General features: G+C 49.6%; 1 protein-coding gene across 17 annotated transcripts in view; it reads right to left on the reverse strand.

The window, feature by feature from the left end:
• Positions 1-18,969, reverse strand: part of MSI2 (musashi RNA binding protein 2) — a 187,135-nt gene extending 168,166 nt beyond the window's left edge. For all 17 annotated transcript variants that reach the window (XR_001559040.2, XR_004309338.1, XR_004309339.1 and 14 more), the window contains exons 1-5: positions 18,859-18,969; positions 18,711-18,751; positions 18,559-18,640; positions 18,314-18,398; positions 14,667-14,708 (exon numbers count right to left, since the gene is read on the reverse strand). Coding sequence is in view for 12 of the 17 variants with exons in the window: in XM_015881168.2 (XP_015736654.1) it covers positions 14,667-14,708; positions 18,314-18,398; positions 18,559-18,640; positions 18,711-18,751; positions 18,859-18,920 (312 nt within the window). In the remaining 5 variants the exon portion in view is untranslated. The remainder of the gene's footprint in view (positions 1-14,666; positions 14,709-18,313; positions 18,399-18,558; positions 18,641-18,710; positions 18,752-18,858) is intronic.
• Between the last annotated feature and the right edge of the window lie 3,363 nt (positions 18,970-22,332).

Genomic DNA, 22,332 nt, shown 5'->3' on the forward strand with positions numbered 1-22,332 from the left:
TTGGCTCTTACACCCGCAAAGGAGCTTATAGGATTTGACCTGCTTCCCCACGACCCAGAAGTCCAGCACCTACAGAAGGAAGGCACGTCTGCCAGCTAACAGCCCACTCCTCAGGTAAGTTCTTCTCTCTTGGTCTGGGATCAAGTGCAGCCCAACACAAGTCATTAGGGGAACGTGCCAGCCACCAGCACCTCTGGTCCCTCTTCCCACATCCCGCAGCCCCAGTATGAAGTGAAGCAGGGCTGGATGCACACTGGGTTCAGGCACACAGCACCAAGCAGAGCACCCGCATGCAGTACCACATGGATGGCACAGAACTGGCAGAAGGCAGTGCACAACAGCAGCTCCTCTCCTCCAGCCACGGGACACAGATGTTTCAAGGAGCTCCTGCTTCATTTTAAATGCATTCTGCAGGATCTATAGCAGGTAAAAACCTCTCAGAGCACATCTTAACCAAACACGCAACAAAGACTGCACGTGCCCTGCACAACCCTCCAGAGTACAGGGCCACACTCAGAGCCAGCATCGCGCTCAGGGGAGAGGCTGGTGATAAAACAACAGCTCCTTGTTTACAAAGCCTGGACACAAACTTCATAACCTCTGAAAATTAACGGTGGCAGAGCTCAGAATCTACTTTGTTGGCTATGTCAAACACTGGCAGACACTGCCCAAACCCTGGTGGAATGGCAGGAAAATAAGAGTGGTCTCAGCATGAGCAGAGACTTGATTATCTGCAATTAGCAAATCAATGATTCTCCAAGACACTGATTTAGGCCAGCACTTCTTATTAGCAACAGTCAAGGAAAGCACAAGGGCAAATCGCATCAGAGCCCAGCTCTCAGATACCATCTCTGCTGAAAATCCAGGTATTATTTTGCAGAGACTCAAGAGATGTGCAAGCAGCATTGCTCCAACAAGCCTACCAGGTACAGGCTGAACCTGCCCGTCAGTTTGGTGGCCTCCATCACCACCACAGAAACACAGGAGTGCAGTTATTTTACTCTGAACAAGTTGGTCTCCCAGGTCACCGGATGCTGACAGCCCCATCCCACTGGCACACTACAGAAATGCTGCTCACACTGCATGTTGACACCGTCACTGCAGATGAGAACAGGTGACTGGTGAAGTCCTGGGAAGGCACCCATTGGTTTAGGATTAGGCCCTTCTGTTTTTAAACACTTGATCTAATTTTGTCATGTAGCGTTACACAAAAACACAGCTCCGTATTTAATCTCAGAATTAAACCATTAATTTGCAAATTACAGCATAGTAATACTCTCCATTAATAATGCCATTACGTGGGTTACATTTGTTTTCTATCTAGAAGTTTAAACACAACAGGTCTCACTCGAATGGCTCAGAATTAAACCATTAAGTCCATTTGCAATCAGGCACAAAGACAGGTATGGTGTAAAATACACAACAGCAGACAGCTTGAATATACATTTTACTTTCATTTGCCTGAGACGCTTGTGCCAAGAATCCACTTGAGCCTGCTCTTCACTCTCTTTTAATACAGTTAGGAAGAAAAAAATTGTTTCTAAATGATTAAAAGCATAACACTGCCCAGTGCCATATACCCTCCAACAGCCTCCCATTTGTGTGACTGTCACTGAAACCATATCAGAGCAGTTTTATGACTCGCAACGTGTATTTTTGGTTTATAAATCCCTACGCTCACAGAGGAGTCGCTGGAAGGAAAAAAACTAACCCAGTCACTGTAAAATAAAAGCACACACAGAATCAGTCATTCAGATATTGAAGTGAAGATTCAGCAGAGCAGCGAGAGAAGTTCTGATTTATACTCCAATGGGGTCAAACTAACAAGGTCAAGTCGGGTTTCAGCTCCATTATTTGCAGGCTCTCTGCACAAGCACCTCAACTACACAACGCAGCTATTTGCAACCCAGCTCAGTTAGTGAAGACACACTGGGCTATGCTGCACCCAAAGTTGCTCAGCGTTGCTTTTGCCAAGACAAAAGGACGGGTGCTTTAATTCTTCCCCTTCCCAAGCCCAGATAAATTCCAGCCCTGAAATACGGGAAATTAGAACAACAAACTCCAAAGACACATTTCCAGCAGGAAAGAGATCCCAAACAGTGCTCGAACCCCGCAATAGTTAAAGCAGCGCTGCAGCCCCAGGCCCGCCGGCTGCAGCCAGCTGCTACCTGCCGCCCTGGCAGCAACGTACCGGGAAGTGCAATTCTGAGCTCCTCTTTTCATCTCTATGGTGACAAAAAGCTCCGTGGAGGGAAATCAGGGTGCCTTCTACTCAAAAGGAGTCTCATTTCCAATGACTGCCTTTCACAATATTTTAATTAAATCTCCAGTGGGGAAGCTTTAAAATATATATATATTTATATATATTTTTAAGATTGCGGGGCTTATTTATGACAGCTATAGTAAAAAGGGGGATGGAGGTAGTTTAAGAATTTTGGAAATCAAAAGATTCTCTGGCTGAAGACGTAAGTCTACCAGCTGCAAAGTTTTATAAGCCAGGAGGCAAAGGGGCCTTTTCTTTTTTCCAGTAGGCATCTTCTCCCAGCGTAGCTGAGGACGAAGGGCTGCAAGGAAATGGTCTGAGCACAGCCCAGGCCTCACCAGGTGGGCAGACCCCAGAGAAGCCCCTCAGTCACCCTGAATGGCACTGCAGGTAGCAAGCTGAGATTCAGCTGCACACTGAACTGATGGTGCTTGGAGGCTGCAGCATAATGGAAGGTCACATATCTATCCTCACACCTGAAGATTCCAGGTCACTGGCACTGCACAACTCAGAGGCCCCCAGTACAGGGCAGTGCAGGGCCAGAAGCCCTCCAAGCCACAGGGAGCCTGCAAATGGCACCAAGAAATCCAACTGCATTAGCAAACATGAAGCTCTGGAGAAAGACTTCACCTCCCATCCCAGCTATCTCATATAATCTGGCAATAGCACCAGCTTACAGAACTGTTGAAATAACACATTCATGCTGCAAGGTGTATGAACTCCTAGAAAGCAGGCGCTGTGATCGCATGGAGTTCACACATCATGAGACAAAACAAGATGAGCAAGTCACCAATTCATGTTTATTTTGAAGTATAATAGTCTACTGAAATGAACAGCAAAACCTAGCTAGGCCTGGGAAAAGAAATACTCTCATCCACCTTTTAAGAAGAAAATACAGGTGCAGGGAGAGGCAATGCTAAATAGACTGCAAGAGACAAGCTCAGCTCCCAGCAGGTCCCAGCTCAGCCTTTACCATCATGCAACACAACACAGATTCCTCAGTCAGGCCAGCTTCTTATCCAACTTCATCCTGCTCCTGGAAATTACTGTCCTATGAGCCACCCAATCCACAATTGCTTTTGGGCAAGTCTGCATTTAAACCCAGGACAAAGGCCAGGCCAAGAGGGAGACCCTGTGAAGACCTCCTTCCCTCAACCTCATCTCCTTTTCTAAGGCTGTCTCCACAATGCTCCAGAGCTCACAAAGGCCGATTATCTGGAGTCCTAAAAGCAATACAGCTTCTGCCAAAGCCCCGGTAGGCACAAGTACCTTCTCTACAGTCAAGTGTCAGAGCAGAGGTGGGAGGCATTCAGGATCAAAGGTTTCTTCTGGACTGACACAAACAGAACAGCCCATTTTTCATGTAAATGATTATTATTTTAAAATCATAATCACTAGTGAAAGTCCAGCTACCCCTGTACATAAAACCCTTTCCACATATATATTTTCCTGGGGGAAAAAAGGCTTATCCCCACAAAGGAGTATGAAATAAATTGCTTTACTGAAGGTTAATAATATCCTGTCGCTGTGGTAAAAGACTCAATTACAAAACCTTCAGAAGAGCTCCCAAGGAACTCATCTGCCTGTAGTGACAGAAGCTTAAATAGCCAAAACACAGGGAACAGCCAAGCACTTCCCAAAAGAGAGGGTAGGGGGAAAAGATGGGGAGGTTAAGTGAAAAAAACTGGAAATTGCACACTCAAGGTTATAAAAAAAAAAAAAAAAATCTCACACACACATACGAAGAGGCAGCCACGATTTCTCTTTGCACTCACAGTTCTCTATAATCTCAGCAAGAATTATGGCCTAGGGAGACCGGCACTAATTTTAGTATCAGATTTATTATGCAGCAGGGAGCAGAAATCAGCCAGGCCCGTCTCCTGCTCCTGACGGGTGGAACGAGGCCGTGCTCCAGGAAGGCAGCACAGAGAGCTGAGGCCTGGAGCAAAGCAGAGCCCCTTGGGCAGCCCAGAACCACCACACAAGGGTGCCCCCACATCACTGCCCACCGCAGGGTCCCACAGCCACAGCACTGTCCCAGTGGAGCAGGCTGCAGCCTGCAGGTGCTGGGGATACAGAGCCATGGAGCAGTTCTTCCTCCTCTGTGGAGATGCCACAGAGGCATGAGGCACATCCTGCACATGCAGGGGACTGGTGCTGCTCGACCTTGAGGGCAGCACCACACTGCAATGGCAACAGGTGCCAAAAATGATCCATAAGACAGTTTCCTTCACTGAAGGCCCAGCTTCAGCCCCAGACTACTCACATCCTGTTAGGACATCCCAGGGCTCCCAGCTCCTACCTCACTGATTTCCTAAGTAAAACTGAGCAGCTGACTGCAATGGAAGATATGAGACAGACTTCAGCTTTTTCACTTCTGTGCCTGAAAAGCACAAAGAGCACAAGAGCAAGGGGCAAAACAGCACAAAACAGACTATGAATCCTGGCCTCAATGTAGCAAATTCAAACCACCTAAACCTACACCCATTCTGGCCTGCCAGCTTCAACGCAAACCACCAGAGCTCTACACAACGTCACTTCAGCCATTCTGGCTCTCATGCAGCAGAAAATCTCCCGCATTTCTCCAGAAGAGAGAACCTAAGAGCCTCCTTACAAAACAGGCACCAGGTTATAGTTCAGGAATGCCACATCAGATTTACTCACTGAATCAAGCAAGCCCTCCTTCTGCAGAGCAGCAGCACATCATGTGCACAGCGAGTTCACCAAAAGCTACTAGTATACTAACACTGCACATTTCACAGCTTCGGGCCTGCCAAGCAGCAAGAAAAGGATCTTGCACACAACCATCTAATTGCCTCTTCCTCTCTCCACCTCTTTACAGCCCAGAGCACATTTCTGCCCGCATACCCAGCACCAATAAGCAGGCCAAGCAATTCAGGACTTGCTCTCTGATCTCTGTTCCACCTCAGGAAGCGCCTGGCAGCACCCATTTGTCTGCTCTGATCCAACGATCTCCAGTTCTCAGTAAGACAAACAGGTGCTGCTGCCCTTCTCAGTCAGAGGATATTCAGAACATTTCAAGGAAACAAAGGGAGGTACTTTCTCTGCATATGAGGGACCTGACAAAGACCTCTAAGAACATTCAGAAACAGCAAAATTCAGTTTGATATATATGCATTGATATATAATGCTTAGTCTGTCAACCCTGTTCCTTCAGCTGCAAGCTGGATGAAATAAGGTTATGCTTTCAGCAGGGATACTTGCCTTCCCTTTCTTTTTTCTGTCTCCATCATTTTCTAATGAATTGACACTTTATTTTACTTCCCACATATTGCAAGAGCTCAGGATTACACAGCAGCTGAACCAAGTTCCTCACACATTCCCATCACCTTGCTGCATTCTAATGACAGTGGTGGGAACTATAAAAGCATGAAGACAGATCATCACTTCTTATGTCTGCAATTATAGTTCCAATAAACTTTCTTCATGGCTCTTTAGCATTGAAGCTTTCAGACCAGTAACTAAATTGTTTTAAGTTTTTTTGTATCTTGTGCTTTGCTATCACATACGCATGCTCAACTGAGAGGGAAATATCTCTGCCAAAACGTCCACTGGAGACAGCCAAGAAATATGAACCGACTTCTAATAATGATGACAAACTCAAAGCCAGGCCCACAAAACTTTGGGGAAAATCTTAAGTTTGGAGGGCTTTCACCAGTCACCTGGTCTGATCTGCAGGACTGGACACTGAGGATGCAACTAAATGAGAACAAGTCAGAAACAGCCATTCAGGACAGCTACTAAAACTGCTGGGCACACAGCAAACACAACCCGATACACTGACCACAGCTCACCACAATTCACCAGGACTCAGCCAACACAAGGACTCAGGAACAAAGGCACCTGGCAGGGGCTCTCCCGACTGATGAGTGTGAGCAGGAAGTGCATGTCCCTGGTGCTGCTCTGCAGCAGAAGCATCGCAGCCACCCCCTTTGGGTACTGACGGAGGAACGAGGGCAACACAGTGCACAGCCTGCAGCACAAAGCAGGCAGCACAAAGCACGCAGCCAGCCTCCAGGAACCAGGCCACGGGGTGGAGGAGCGCCCAGCACAGCTGAGCGCCCAGCTCTGCAGAGAGGAGTCCAAGGGGCCCCGGACACCTGCAGCTTGGCAGGCGCCCTGTTTTGCTCTAATCACGGAGGGCATCGGGAGCAGCCCTGCAGTGCAGCGCTCAGCACATTTGAGTCTGCTGCCAGCTTCTGCCCTCGCCTCTGCGCTGCTGATGCGCTGCCCCAGCCCCCACGGGCTCACGTGACAGCAGTGGCCGCAGCACCACACACCACCCCACACCATGGCCCCATGCCTTATCTCGCTTCCCCCTCCCCAGAGCCCTGCCATCACTGGTGGGAAGGCAGAACACGCAGCAGGAACCTCAGCACAGTTCAACCTCTACCGTGCCACCGGCATGCCTGAGTCAGGGCCTTGCTTACAAGTTCTCCATCAAAAGCCGTTAGAAACAAAACCTCAGGTTAAGCCCTCGCCCAAGTCTCCGAGCGATATTCTTTGCTCACACACTTCCTTCCCAGCACCCAGGGACGCCATCAGCATCTCTGCACAAAAGGAGACCGCAGACCTCGCAGTACCTGGCCCAGGGCTCAGGAAACGGATGTGCTCCCTGCCACAGAGATACTCCAGATAATACACGTGCCCCTTCTGCTCTGACCTCTGCCCCTTCAGGCTCACAGATCTTCTGGGGATCTCTTCAGGACACTGCATCAAACACCACAGCACACAGCCCTGCACCCAGTAGTGGGGTGCCACTCCTGTCCTCAGAGAGCTCCTATCACATTTCACACCTCCATATCAATTTCAGATTTCTTTTTGTTTTCTGTTCTCCTCCACAAAGCTATACCATGTGCTTGATGTAGTAAGCTTTGCAGGTCTGCCAAATACAATACGAGAAGTAGGCAAATTTCACCAGCAAACAAACATTCTCTGTACTCCTCTGCAGCAACGTGCAAACTTTTGACAAAAGGAGAACCACACTGTACATACCAGGGTCAACATGCAGCTCAGGCTCAGGGCAGAGAGTAACACCTACACACCTCTGAACATAAGTGATTGATAACACAGCCAAATGGAAGACCATACAGAAGCTTCGTTCTTTCAGTAAGCGCTGTGGAAAACCACAAGCAATGCCCCCTCCAGCAGCACCTTCGTCCAGCAGCACAGCTGGCAGAGAACCCCACTGAGGGTTTGCTACTGATGAGTCTCCAGCACAAACCAGGCCTCCAGCCTGAGCAATACTGCAGCGTGGCTGGATTTACAATGTCTGGGACACACACTCAGCTCCTTGTAACCTCCTTACACACCCCATTAATTACCTTTCAGGAGGGTTCCTGAACAGCATTCACACAGCAACTGTTAGAAAACCTCGACTGACTGTAGGTGCTCTGCTGCTGCCAGCATTCAAGGAGCTCCGACTCTTGCCGGCACTTCACAGCCCTTCTTTTAAATAAAGCAAATCTTCAAAACACTTTTTTGCTCTGTGCTCCTCACCTTCCCTTTGATGCAAAACTGACCCACAGAACAACATAAAGACAAGCTCAGAGTCAGGAATCTTAAAACACATGCGAAAACAACACAGCACAGGGCTGGGGACACCAGAGCACTTCCTCCCCTCCAGGCAATACCAGCACTCACTGTAAGCCAGAGTGGAGCATAAGAGCTGGAGCAACCACAGGGTGCTGCCCAAGTTCTCAGCCACAGGAAGCAGCACAGAGGCCTCGCTCTGGCCATATCTCACAGTTGTAAAGCACATAAAAGGGAAATTTAAACCAACAGGGCTTAACAATTTCAAATCCTGGGACTACTTGATTAACTAGAAGTTACTTTCTTTCCCTACCCCACCATTTTCCCTCCCACCTGCCAGGCCACCTCATTACTGTCACTCCACATAAGCTCCTGCTGCAGTAGCTTTCTTGGACCTTTGGCCCTTTAGCCAGCTTGAAACTCCTTCTCTATTGTATATCAGAGTTAGTGGGAAATTAATGCAACCCGCTTGCTGGGGGGGGGGGAAGGGCAGAAGGAAGGATGCCTTCTGCTGCTGCTGACACCACCTTCCCTTCACTCTTCTTGCCACATGCACTTCATCGATATACTAAGCAGCGTTGCTCACATTTAACTGTCCTTGCTAAAATCTCCAGAACCATTCCTCATGTTTAAAATGCACAGGTGTTGGCAGGGTAGGATCCTTGATCAGAAATCTGAAGTTCCCAGGTACGATAATCTGTAAATTAACCGTACTTGATCCCAATGGTGCACACAGCTGCAGCTGTTCCAGCACAAGGAATGGCTGAACAAGGGCAAGGCACTGCCTCACATACTACAAATGTTCTCTGCGCCCAAACAACAAAGCAAATATTTTCAACAGGAGTGCAGCAGAACGCCAATGTTTAGAAGTAATTTATTAATACCTCATGCTGATCTGACTACAGAGATTCACATTAACTTTGAAATTACTCAGCAAACCACAATTTCTACAGCAACCTAAGTTGCACACTGCTCACATAGTTTACAGAAAATTGTTCCAGTAACTCAAGCAAACAGAACGTCATCCAGTACAAGACACTACATTAAGCTTAGACTATGATTTTTGAAGAGCCAGATGCCACATGGACCCAGCCTCACACCTGCACTTACTTCTGTCAGGCAACAGCACGCCAGTATCTTCGTGTCACTAAGATCCTATGGTCAAAGTGGAACAACTGTAAGAGAGATGAAACTGGTATATCTGTAAGAGAAGTGATGGACCTGACCATATTCAAAGTGCTATCAAACACACCAAGTAATCTTTTAACCTCTTTCTGCTACAAAATCCACAGTTCAACAAAACATGTAATAATGTGCTTTTAGTCCAGCCCCATTCAGCAAAGCACTTACCCACATGCTTATGCCAACTTAAGTGTATGCTTAAGTGCTTTTGCACAATAGGGACAGGGAAGGTTCAGGCCCTGCAGATGAACCATTTGCTGAAATGCCTACTCCTCTTCCCATCCCCCCACATTGACTGGCTCTATTTGCAGTCTTCCCTGTTCACAGCATAATCCAAAACGTGTTTGTAGAGAATACTGAGATACAACAGAAATGCCAAACAACTATTAGGAACAAAAATATCTACATCTGACTTAATGAAACAGAAGATTTTCTTTTTCCTTCTCGACACAGCACATACCTTTATCTACACACATTACCCCTGTTTCAATAGATCACTAAAAATAAGTTACAAGTTCCCCTAATGCTTTGGATTTCACAACATTTATAAGACTATCACCAGAGTCAACAGGCTAAAAAAAGAATCCATTAGCATTAACTGGGCTGTCACTGGCAGTGACAAATAAATGAATTTGATGGTTTTAGATCAGTCATTAGTAGACCTACCCCCGGGCTGATAAAGGCTCAGCACTTTGCAGACGAGATGTACTCAATCTGGAAGCAGAAAGGAGCACGCAAGGGTGTTAGTGTGCTGCTTCTCTTCCATTTGCCTGTCCTCCCCCTTTTCTGACCCTCTCCTGCCGTATCCAAGCAGCTGGGTCTTGGTGCAGAGGACTTACCTCTGCAGATGAAAAGGCAAGTGATGTTCAGTTTAAATGTTCATTTAACACTAAGTCAAAAGAAAGGAAAACACACTAGACACGGGACTATTCATAATACAAAAGCCATCCTTAGGCAACAATAATAGAAAGACATGCATTTTACACAGTAACAGGACAGTCTCTGGAGGTTAAGGACAACATGAACCATCTACCTGAATGGTTTAGGGAGAAGAAAAATGTTTACATTTCCAAAAGTAACAAAACCCAACAAAAGTGACAAAAATCCACCTCAACTCCAGCTTCTGACAAAGCTACTGCACTCACAGAAGGCCCTGCACAGACAATTCTTCCTCTGGCTGCCAGCATCAAAGAACAGAGATCGTGTTCTGCCTCTACCAGATCACAGAGCAAGAAGCTGAGCTCAAGAATGATCAGTTTTAAACCCCTGATCCCCTACTACCTGAGAAGATAAGCCAAGACTCAAACTCATCAGCTTTTTCATTTGACCACACAGTGCCAGAGAGAGACAAATTCTACGAGCAGCTTACAGCACACAAGGCATGTCCACCAGGACAGGCTGCAGACACCCGGACACTGGCCATCAACTGCCAAACCAAGTCTCTCACACCATCTGGTATGGGTCTCCCACTACTCTGTACACAGAAGATACAGCAGCAATAATTAAGATATACACATATGCCAAGAGCAGAAAATAGTACCTCCCTTACTCTACCCTGATATACAAATGTAGGGAAACAAAATGAATGAAGATAATAACAACAATAATAGTAGCAAGGTCTGTCTTTGCTGCTCGTAACAGCCAGGCAAGGAAGGAAGGGCAGCAGGAAAGGAAGAGTCCTGAGCTCAGATGGTTTTTCCAGTTTGCAATATTTCATAGAGTGCACCTTCCACCTAAGATGGGGAGCAGTAGGACTAACCTGGAGGAGTTTGGAGGAAGAAGCAGGGGAACAGAACTCTTAATTCTCGAGGTCCATCATTTGCTTTGGAATAAAATCTCTTTGCTACTCTGGCTCACATTTACCAGCAAAGGGATGCAGACACCCCACCTACAGTCAGCTTAATTGGAATCAGACATCAAAATCCATTGGTTCACTTTAAAAAAAAATAATCCCGGGTTAGCCAAAGTGTTATTCCAAAAGGGCATGCCCTCCGTTTGCTGCTCTGGAACAGTCAGCTTCACGTGGCTTTAATCAGGGCAACTCCAACGAAAGGAGAGTTGTTGCCGCTCTCTTTTTCACCCAGGAAGGAACAGATGTGTAGAACAGCACCTCCTGCCAGCCCAGCCCACCAGCAAGCACACACCAGCAGCCACAGCCACAGCAGAACCAGGGCTGGTGCCACAGCATCATGTCAGGACAGAACACACCTAACAGGAACACTGTATTCTGTGCCACCATTTGACTACCAATCTAACCGCCCCTCTCCCCACATAAAACTCTTCTATTTTGTGCTGGACAGTCACCACCACACTGCCCAGCGCTCACAGATCAGCTCCCCAGTAACACAGAACCTCGACAAGAACAAGCTGTGCTCTGGGTTGGCAGCAGACAGAGCACCCAGCCCAAGAGATCCCAGAGCCAGCAACAGCAGCTGGGCAGCAGCAGCTCAGCCCTGCACACCCAGCAGCACAACTGGCCACATGTGGGCAATGGCCAGCAGGTCACAAGCATGGCACTGCCCGATGTCACCAGGCACAACAACACAAGCAGTAAAGTACCGCACCATGAAGTCACACAAGCACACATGTACCATCGAACAGCTTCCTCACAGCAGGGGGAGGTGGGAATGTATCACATTTGAAAACATCTAATGAACACGATAAATCTGGTAAGGCTTCTCCCACATAACATAGCGGGTAAGGTCAGAGTCAATAGTTGTACACATTAAAAAGTCACATCACTGCAGCCTTCGGTGTTCAAAAAGGGGTACCCAGCTGCTTCCTCCCGCCTGGCTGCTTTTTAAGGATTTTTATGTCAGCAGAGTTAAAAATGATCAACTGCTCGAGAGCTCCTTCCAGCATTTGGAAGCAAGACAGATTGCTATCAAGGAACAGCGGCCTCCACAGCACCCCGCTATATTCCTTCATCTCCCTGTTAGCCACACACCGGAACCTCAGCAAGTTAAAGCTCTGCAGCAAATGTCCAAAAACAGCAGCTTGAAGTCGCTGCACAAGGAGGGGAGCATTACACACCAGCAATCCACTGGGGGAAACCGCTGAGGATTTCTGGAGGGGCCATTCGCAGAAAACCAGGGTGAATGCTCTGCTGTTCCAGTCTGCCACTTCTCACTCAGCAGCCAATTTGCATCACCAGAGAGGTGACACACCATGGAGACATAGCTTAAAAAGCCCAAAAGAAAGCATTTTGCTGGGATGCAGTCTGAAAGAGGGAGCCTAGCCAATTAGCATGGATCCAAAGGGAGAAAGCAATGCACACAAACCATTATGCGTGCACAAAAAGTGAGCGTGACCCTGCAGAGCACAGCGAGCACATCCCCCAGCCAAGGGAAATGCAGCCTGGGAGCAGCCAGCCACAGCCCCTGGGCACCACACAGCCCACCCTGTACAGCCTCATGGGGAGCACAGCTGGGGGATCTGCTTGGGGGAAGGATCCCCTCTCACACCTAGACAGGCACGGCACTGAACACCATTCATTTCCACAGCCCCAAGTGTTAGTTAATTAGACTCCAGAACAGTTGCATTCCAACGCACAACACTCAGTATTCAACTGGAATGAGGGAACAACTGAAGTCCAAAACCTCACATCAGTATCTAAGTAAGAAACAGAAAGTCCAGATCATAAAACATGGTCCAGAAAAACGCATCACAAACAATGCAAAAATCTCTTCTTCAATGCACACGGTTTTCTACATCAGTTTCCTTTCAGTTTTTTTGTCCCCCCCAAACGCCACGCAGGAATCCCAGTCCCATGGGGGACAGAGCATAGACAACACAACAGATCGCACCGCACAACGCACTGCAGCAGTGCCACCCCTCTGGGGAGCAGCCCACACCCCCAGCTTTGCCCCTCGCCTGAAGGATGATTGCCACCAACCAACCAAAGCCTACTTGGAGAACAACAAAATCCCCTGTCTCCCTGGTAAAAGTTTCCTGTTAAAGAATGCACAAATCAGGTCAATTTAACACAGTAATACCCACCACATAAGACGAGCCCTGATTTTTTTTTTTCATTGTTTTAGAAGAAGTCACCTGGGACAGTTTAACAGCTCCGCTGTAAGCGTTATAAACTTTCACAAATGGCACTGTAGGAACAGACACCTGGTAATTGAAGGCAGTTTAAAAAGTAAATAAGCCTTTAAAGGCATTGGAAGGAGGAAAGGAGCATCAATCACATTGAGAGATCACCTTCATGCAAGATCACCTTCTTTAATTACAAAACCTTTCAGAATCCTGGAAACTTTAAAAATCTCTCTGAAAGACAGCACCAAGCCAACAACATAATCCAGAAGCCGCAAACCCTCCAAGTATAAACTCTGCTCAGCACGGAAACAAGCCAGGCAGCTCATTATTCACTAATTAGTTATTAGATATGTCCAATGAAGAAAAGAACCCTTGACTCCTTTACCACGTTCATTTGGTTCACAGCTCCGCAAGCACACTGTTGGATTTTCCTGGGTTTTCTTCTCTCCCCATTTTCCTTTAAAGAAACCACCAGCATCTCTCCTGCCACATGCCCAATGTTCCTAAATCACACATTGCTTTTTTCCAGATGCACATTTTGTACAATATTTATTGCTATGGTCCCACAATTAAACAACCTGCTTTCATACGAAACCACATACGATAAAACCATTGCTCTGGACTTGCTCAGGTGGTCTCATGCCACAGAGGCTGTTAAATGCTCCTCTTTACTGACTTCCCTCTGCAACTCCACAGTCTTCTTTCCTAATTTTTCAACCAAAACAATCCCAAGCGAACAGCGTGTACAAGTGGCACACAGCAGATAAATTCTTCCTATAGATTCTCAAGAACAGTCAGAAAGCCAAAATTTTTCTTTTAGCTTTCAAAATTCAAACACAAGTGCAAGCGCTTCGGGATTTGAAACTGATCTGCTGGTTTTGTTAGGCAGAACCTAAAGAGCAACAGCCACTTCTGCTTCCCAAGGAAATGGCACCTAGCGATAACTCAGAGCAAAGCACAACAGCAGCCACGTCCGCATGCAGCCAGCGCGCCTTTGTCCCAGCATGGAACGCAGCCCCGCGCTGCCAGAGTGCCTTGCAAGGAGGTCACTGCTCCAGCCTGCCCAACTTAAAGCTCATTGTTTCCCTGTGCTTGCAAAAGAATACCCTGTGGCCTGAAGAGTTCACAGCTCCACCAGACCTCGCTATCCAACGCTTATTAGTCTCCAAACGCATCTCTGAAGTTATACCAAAAAAAAACTTGCAAACAATGAAGGCAGAGATATACCCCCATCCATCACAACCACAGAACTGAAAGCTCAGCCCGAAACAAGGCTGAAATCTGCGCTTAATCCAAATGCTCTCCATAAACACCAAGCAAAACGTACTGCAGAAAAGAGAATAACAAACCCAAGTAATGCGACAACAACCTCCCACTGGTACCAGAGAAGCCTCTGGTTTTCAGCCAGCCAGCTGACCGGGACTCTGCAAGGAGACAGTTAACTGCAGGCATGGAGCGGCACAAAGCAGCTCTCCTGCAGTTTCACAGCCATGCGCTGATACCCTTAAGACGCCATGCACTCCGGCTTTAAAAGCTTTCATTGCCAATTCCCTGTTTGAAACCTGAACTGCCTGGCAACAACGATTCTCTGTGTGCCTAAAATCCTATTATTGATCCTCCTACTTACCTTAGGCTGTGCTCGTCGGGGAAATGCAACTTTAGGGTCAATCTGAGGAAAAAGAAAGGAGAAATCAACAAGATAGCTTTTGTTGTTAGGGCAGTTTTTGTCTTTTTTTTCTTTTTTAAAATCACTGAATTATTAATCTCTCATTTCTCAGGCTCATAGTTCAGCACACTGGGCCCTACAACTACTCTGTAAGTGAGAGATCACTTACAGGCTGGGATTGTCAGGGACTTTCTGGCAGAGGGAGGGAGACGGGAAGGGAGAAAGCAAACCACTCTCCTGTGGACTCTGAGCACAGAAAGGCAGCAATCCTGATCGAGCCCTACCCATAGACCCTGACACCTGCACCTTCCTTCCGCTGGGTTTTGGGTTACTTTGGTCTTTGTTTTATTCTTCTATTTCATCAACTGACTGGCAGCACCAACACAAAATGCAAAATTCTAAGTAAAATTGTTTCAGTTTCTACTGATTATTAGAACTGAATTGTTAGAAGGACTATGAGATTATCCTTCGTGACAGCGCTCCTCATGGATCCGCTACAGCATTTCCCCAGTGAACAGATGAGCACTGAGAGGCCGCGAAGGAGCACAGTGGAGGTGGGGGAAAGAGAGGAGAGCAAAACAAAACATACAGGCACTGTGAGCAGGAGAGACCCAGCTCTCCAAAAAAGGTTTTCCAAGATGGAGTTACGTGAAGTATTCCTGAATGAAGCAGGGACAAAAAGGACCAAGAAGATCAGTGAGCACATCTTGGTTTCATCCCCCGCTCCCTTCAGACGCAGCACTGACACCTACTGTGCTGCATAAATTAAAAGCCACATCCACTTTGCAGTTCTAAAATGTTCATTCTGCAATTTTAAAAGCAACTTTCACATGGGGCATCTTTACCAGCCGCTCTCTATCTCCCAAAAATCCCCTGAAAACAGAAATCCACCACTGTAAATGAAGGACTGGATGTAAATAAATAATCACACCTTTTAGGCAGTGGTCTGGTCCAAACTGTCAGAAACAACTGCAAGGAAGTGTCAGCATGCTGCTGATTGCACCTGTATTTTTAGCAGCATCTACACATACACACATTCTAAGCAGGTAAAGACAGGGTGTTTCAGAGGACTACATCCCACTTGGCCATGCACCTTGCCTTGACTGCCTTCTGTGCTCTTTGACTGCATAACAAACGCTGACCCTGACCATGTGAAGGTAGAAGCAGAGGCTTTCATGCCTTGGGGTTGGCTGCATTTCACCCCCTGCAGCTGCCCCAAAACAAGGAGGTGTTCCACTTTGGAAGCGTTATTCGTGTGGTGATTTCTGTGACAAATAACCTCTCCTAAAGAGCAGCTCTACTCACTTAATATGCCAAAACTGCAAACAGCACCAGCATTTGAAGTGCAATTGATCATTAATTTGCCTGCATCAGATACAAATACAGTACCTCTCTTTTAGAACACACCTGAGAAATGAGTGATTACATGCCACTTCTTTGTTCAAAAAGCATTAAACAGATATATATATTTTAACTAGAACACTAACCTTTTGCATTGAGATTAACATTATCTACAATTACATCCAACACTGACTAGCATCTGTCTACTGGGGCGATACAACAGGTATGGATGGTCCATGCAGGTACCCAAAGGCAAACAGGAACGTTCCTACAGCTGCTTCCAATGGGAAACTTTGGCAAAATGAGCACCGGTCCCACCAGAACAACACAGTCCCACAGCAGAAAGCAGAAGAGCCACGACGTTCTGAAGCCAACCGCTCCTTTCTGAAGGTCAGTCCAAAGAGCACAGAGCTCTGCACCACAGCAACACTCCTGAGCAACCCGGCTCTCCTTCCTACAAACTTTATGCCCAACGCTGCCATTCCCAGAGGCACCCCACGGCACATCCATACCTTTTGCATAACCCTGTAACTACTTCAACAACAAAAAATTCTACCAAAAAAAAAAAAAAAATCGAGTTAGTTGGGTACAATTCTACTTACTGTATCTACAGGTCCGCTAGGAAATGACTATAATACTATTTCTGATATGAATGGCCATTACCTAAACAAAGCTTTTAACGTAACTGTAAACAAGAGCGACGTTTCCATGCCAATACCCAACCGATCTGATCTGCCTCCTGCGCTGAACGTTGAAACAGAGTCAAATGCTGTTACACCGAGCAGCAGCCACTGCAACACCGAGACACACGAGCTGTGCCCCTCCAGCCCCGCTCCAACTGCGCTCCTGTTAGAGCTGCCTCCATCGCACCAGGCACACTGACCCTCGAAGAGCTTCACACCCCTCCCCCAAGCAAAGCAAACTAATACACTGCGGGGACTCCGTGCCATAGAGGGGAAAGCTGGGGAGGATGGGATCACGGGCAGAGGAAGAGAGGGTGCCCTCCCGGCACTTCTTAAACTCTTGTTCAGATATTGTTTGTCTTTCTTCTTCCTAACTGAATTTATCTTAAAAAACACACAGAATACGGCCGTACGCCGAGGTCTGGTGACTTTAATCTCTGGAGCACAGTCAGATCCGTGATTGGACCATATCTGATTAAACCCCAAATCAAATTACAGAGGCAGGCGAAGGCAGGGGCCGCGTGCTTGGACAGGCCCAACAGAATCTGTCAGTCGGGCTCAAACATTACGTTCCACCTGCTTCCCAGGGGCTTTGTGCTTCACATCAACCCCTTCAAGGGCCACACGCTGTGCTCAGCCTGCCCTCGGTGCAGCTGTATCACACCCGGGTACAGCAGATGCTCCAGCACCGAGACAGGACTCTCCCTTTCACTGCTGTAACATCTCAGCCCCAGCACTGCTAAGTGGCACAGCCGCGGACACGTGCCCAATGGAGCACTCATGCAGGGCTGAGCCCTGCGGCCCCTCCATCCCCAGCACAGCGCTGCTCTGAGTGGTACCAGAGCAGAAATGACCTCTACCGGCGTCCTCCCCAACCCGCTGCTGGGCACAGCACCGAGACAGCGCGCGAACTGCAAACTTCAGCCCCAGCACGGCCCTGGGTGCAGGGAGGCAGCGGGGGCTGGACACAGCACTGAGATAACGTGGTGTGGGGGCGAGGGGACAGCTCCCTTGGTTTGGTTTTTTGTTTAAATGTTCATAAAAATATATATATATACATATATAGATAGATGGATCAGCTGAATAATGTCACGTTATCCACTGGAGAGCGGCTGTTGTAAAGAGCTTTGCACAAACAGCAACCCGGTGTGTGCAGCTCTGCCAGCCCTGACCCTCCACGGATGAACGGATCCCACGGGGCCCCAACGCAGGATCAGGGAGCGGCAACAACAGAGGGGACGGCACGGCAGGTGGCTCTGGGACAGACTGCCGCCAACATCACCCATCGAACATCGCATCACCCATCGAACATCACTCATCATCACCCACGGAACATCACCACCCATCACAGCCACGCAAAGCGCCCCGCAGGAAACCTCCTGCAGCAGAACGCCACAAAAAGTTCGGTTTCACCCTGGGATTTTTTTCAATGTCATCGCTCGATAGAACGTGAGGCGTGGGGAGGAGCCACCGGCCGGCAGGGAGAATTGGGATTAAAGCGGAAAAAATACAAAATAAAATAAAAAGTTGCCGCTTTCGCGAGTTTGAGCCGAATCCGGCGCGGCGCTGAGAACGGCCACCTACCGTCTTGGAGTCCAGTTCATGTCTGGATTGGGCCAGAACCTTGTCGACGCCAGCCTGGTCCATGAACGTCACGAAGCCGAAGCCTCTGCCGAGACAAAGAGCGGAGACGGGCGGGGGGCGATGAGCACCGGGGGGGCCGCACCGCCCGCACCGCCGCCGCTTTGTTCCGCGGGGCGGCCCCGAACCGGGCAGCAAAGTTTTGTCCGTGGGGGGGGGGGATGAAGAGGAGGGAAGGGGCCGCTTACCTGGAGCGCTTGGTGGTGGGGTCCCGCATGACCATGCACTCCCGGATCTCCCCGAATTTGCTGAAGTAGTCGCGCAGACTGTCTGCGGGGAGAGGAGAGCGGGGGGCAGCGCGGGCACGGTGGGGGGGCGGGGGGGCGGGCGCGGCGCCTACCTGGGGAGGTCTGCCAGCTGAGGCCGCCGATGAACATCTTGCTGGGGGGAGAGAGCGGAGCGGGGCTCAGCGCCGGGCCGCCATCGGCCATTTTGACGGGGCACGGCGCGGAGCGGGGCCGGGGGGGCCCCCCCGCCCGCACACTTACCCGGGGTCGTGCTGCGCCTCGCCGGGGCCGCCCGAGGTCGCCTGGCTCCCGTCCGCCTCCATGGCCGCGCGGCGCCCGCAGCGATCCGCGCCGAGCGAGAGACCCCCCCCCCCGCCCGCCGCCCCCGCTGCCGCTGCCGCCCCCCCGGCCCGGCCCAGCCCGGCCCGGCCCGGCCCGGCTCGCTGCGGCGCGGCTCCGCTCCGCTCCCCTCCTTCCCTTCCCTTCCCCCCTCCTCCTCCTCCTCCACCACCTCCTCCTCCTCCTCCCTCCGCTACCGGAGGACCTCACTGGAGCGGCGCCGGGGAAGCGGCCAAGATCCGTCACACGTGGGCTCGGCTTAGCTCAGCGCCGCGCGTCCCGCCCCCCCCGCCACCATCCTCTCCTCCCTCCATCCCGCGACAAGGGGCGGGCACAGCGCCGTCGCGTGGCCCCGCGTGACGTCACCGCCGCGCGCGCCCCCCCTCGCTCCGCGCGCGGCCCCGCCGCGCGCTCAGACAGCGCTGAACCTCCGCCAGCCGGGGGCGCCGCGCACCGGGCCGGGATGGGGCTGCGCTGCGGTGAGGGCGGGTGGAGGCGGGACGGGCCTCGGGCTGAGCTCAGCGAGCGAGAGCGGGGAGCCCCGTGTCCGCGGGTGTCAACACCCAACACCCCGGTGTCCCCACGTGTGACGCTCAGCATCCCGGTGTCCCCTCATCCCGCTGCCCACACACCCGGTACCCGGATCCTGCCCCCCGTGTTCCGCAGCCCACAAGTGACGTGACACCCGCAGGTGATGCCCAACACCCCCGCTCCCATCCCGTCCCAGCCCCGCTGTCACCCCGCGCTCCGCTCTCCTTTCGGCCTCCCGTGCTAAAGATCCGAGCTCCCAGCGGGTTTTCAGGAGATAACGACCTGCAGAGTTCACTCCTGCAGCCGCTGCTCAGCGCTAATGTTGTCCCCAGCTGCACAATTAAAAGTTGGAGTGCTCATTCCACTAACAAGGAAAGTTACGGGTATCAGCACCAACTCGGGCTCCGGGCAGTGGCACCGCACACAGCTGACATTGGTGTGACCACAGCTGCCCACACAGCAGCCGACCCTCCTCAGCAGGTTTAGGCTCATGCTCACTCATCTCTTTGACACACAGCAGTTTGGGAACAGAGATGCACAGTTTGTTGCAGGAAGCACCTTTAGGGCCTAAGCAATGGCTGAGTCCTGCCAGCAACACGTGGTGCTGAGAGCACAAGACATGTCTGAAATCCCCACCAAGTTTCTTCTCCAGTAGGGTGCTCAGGTGCTGGCACAGCTGCCCACGGGGGGTCACTGCCCCTCCAGGTGCTCCCACCTGCAGGGATGTGGCACTGAGGGATGTGGCCAGTGGGCACAGTGGGGTGTCCTGGGTTTGGACTTAGTGATTATGGAGGTCATTTATCAGCTTACTGATCCTGCAGCTCCACGATATACAGATGTTGGGCTGCCAAACCTGAGAGAGGCTGTGGGAGGTGCTGAGCCAGGTTAGGACACCTCACCTCACTGCAATGGATGCGGGTTCGCCTCTCTGCCACGGAGAAGTCTGCATTTATGGCCTGTGTGCACCATAAATTCAGTGTCATAATGAAAAGGATCTAAATCTTTACTGAATAATTCATTTTCGTGCATGGGGAAGAAATAATGACTTATATTATATTCCATCTATCATTTAGTAAGTTCTCAAGATTGATCGGCCGGTGGGTTTTGTTAGTCCCCGATCACCAGCGGTGCTGCGGGCTGCCCTGCTGCTGCCCAGCCACGGCTCCACCTGACAAATGCTATTTAGACAGCTTTACGGAGGGGCAATGCACGGGGGAGCTGCCAGGAAACCAGAGATCATTTAAAATGCAGAATATGTCATTGCAGACAATTGGTGCTGCTGCTCCACCTCCATGTTGGCAGTGATCTGCAGAACCTCCTGACACACTGAGGGGCCACAGCCCCAGGATGGCCCTGGGCTCCAAAGTGCTGCAGCTTGGGTGCAGTACCCATAGGCATAAGTTGGATGCTGGTTTTGGTTTTGCTTTTTAAGGCCATCCATCCTTGTTCATCCTTTGACAACCAACTGCATCTCCTAGTAGTGAGCACTACCCGCCTACCCAGGCTGCCTGCCCTGCTACCAGCTGCCAACTGGGACAAGAAGGAACAGCCTCACATCGTGCCAGGGGAGAGCCAGGTTGGGTATTAGGAAACATTTCTTCTATTGAAGAGTAGTCAGGCATGGGAACGGGCTGCCCAGAGAGTGCTGGGTCACCGTCCTCAGAGGTGTTCGTGGAACATTTAGTTGTGGCACTGAGGGACGAGGTTTAGTGGGAGAATACTGGTGGCAGGTGGACGGTTGGGCAGGATGACCTTGGAGATCTTTTCCAACCTTGGTGGTTCTGTGATTCCAACACAGCAGCAAAAACTCTGCCCTCGGACAAGGTCTGCAGGTGACTGAGGAAGAACAGCCCCTGCTGCTGCCAGGAACAAACAAACAAAAGCCAGTGAGTTGGGCTGCATGTGAAGGAGGACAGGAAAGGAGAGCAGTCAGTCCCTGCACTGAACTGGGCTGTGCCAGAGCCATCTCTGTGCTCACACCTGCTGCAGATGCGGCTCCGCACATTGAGGAGAGACCAAAGTTTTTCTCAGAGGCAGTTCCAGATCTGCATCAAGTTATTTCAGCATCTTGCTAATGAAGACATGACACCAACCTTATTAAAATCATTGGGGTTTTCATCTTAATTACAAGAGCATCGTTTTTTCAACTGTTTCAAAAAAAAAAAAGAATAAAACCCAAATATTATCAGGTCCATCTTTTAGATGATAAGGAAAGGGGAAAGAGAGTTCTGCAAGGAAGGATTTAAAAGGCTGTTTTGTTTTCATCAGCCTTGAAATCAACAGACAGCCCTGAGAGTTCTGTTTTTCTGAACTACGGTGTTTAATTCTATTTACTACTTCCAGGCAATTTTGTATGTGGGCACCAGGAAAACCACTGTAAAGAAGTTACACTTTAAAGAACTTTAAAGACCACTTTAAAGAAGCGCTCCTGCTCTTTTCAGATGTGTCATTTCTCCTGTGGGCAGGAGTGTGGGATACGGATCGATTAAGCTACAAACAAAAACAACACGGGGAGGCAACGTGGGGAGAGTAGAGGCTGTTTGCTGTGTCCCTGTTGGGCACTCCATGGCTCAGGTGAACACCTCAAGATTCCTAAGGTGTGTTTTGTGCCACCTTCTTCCAGGACCATCCCGAACTGAAATCCCTGCAAAGTGCCGCTGCCTCTCGCAGCCACTGCATCCCAGGAGATGCACTTCTTGGGCCACATCTGTGCCAGGAATCCAGCTTCCTTCCCTCTCCTGAAATGAGGCTCTCTACCTTATTTTTCTCCTTGATTAACTGTGAGCAGAGGCCTTTAAGATCCCCTGATAAACTGTTCCAGAAGTCCAAACTAATATTATTAACTGTGAATCTTTTCCTATAAAT

This window comes from Coturnix japonica, chromosome 19, assembly GCF_001577835.2.
Source record: "Coturnix japonica isolate 7356 chromosome 19, Coturnix japonica 2.1, whole genome shotgun sequence".
In the NCBI taxonomy this organism is placed as follows: domain Eukaryota; kingdom Metazoa; phylum Chordata; class Aves; order Galliformes; family Phasianidae; genus Coturnix; species Coturnix japonica.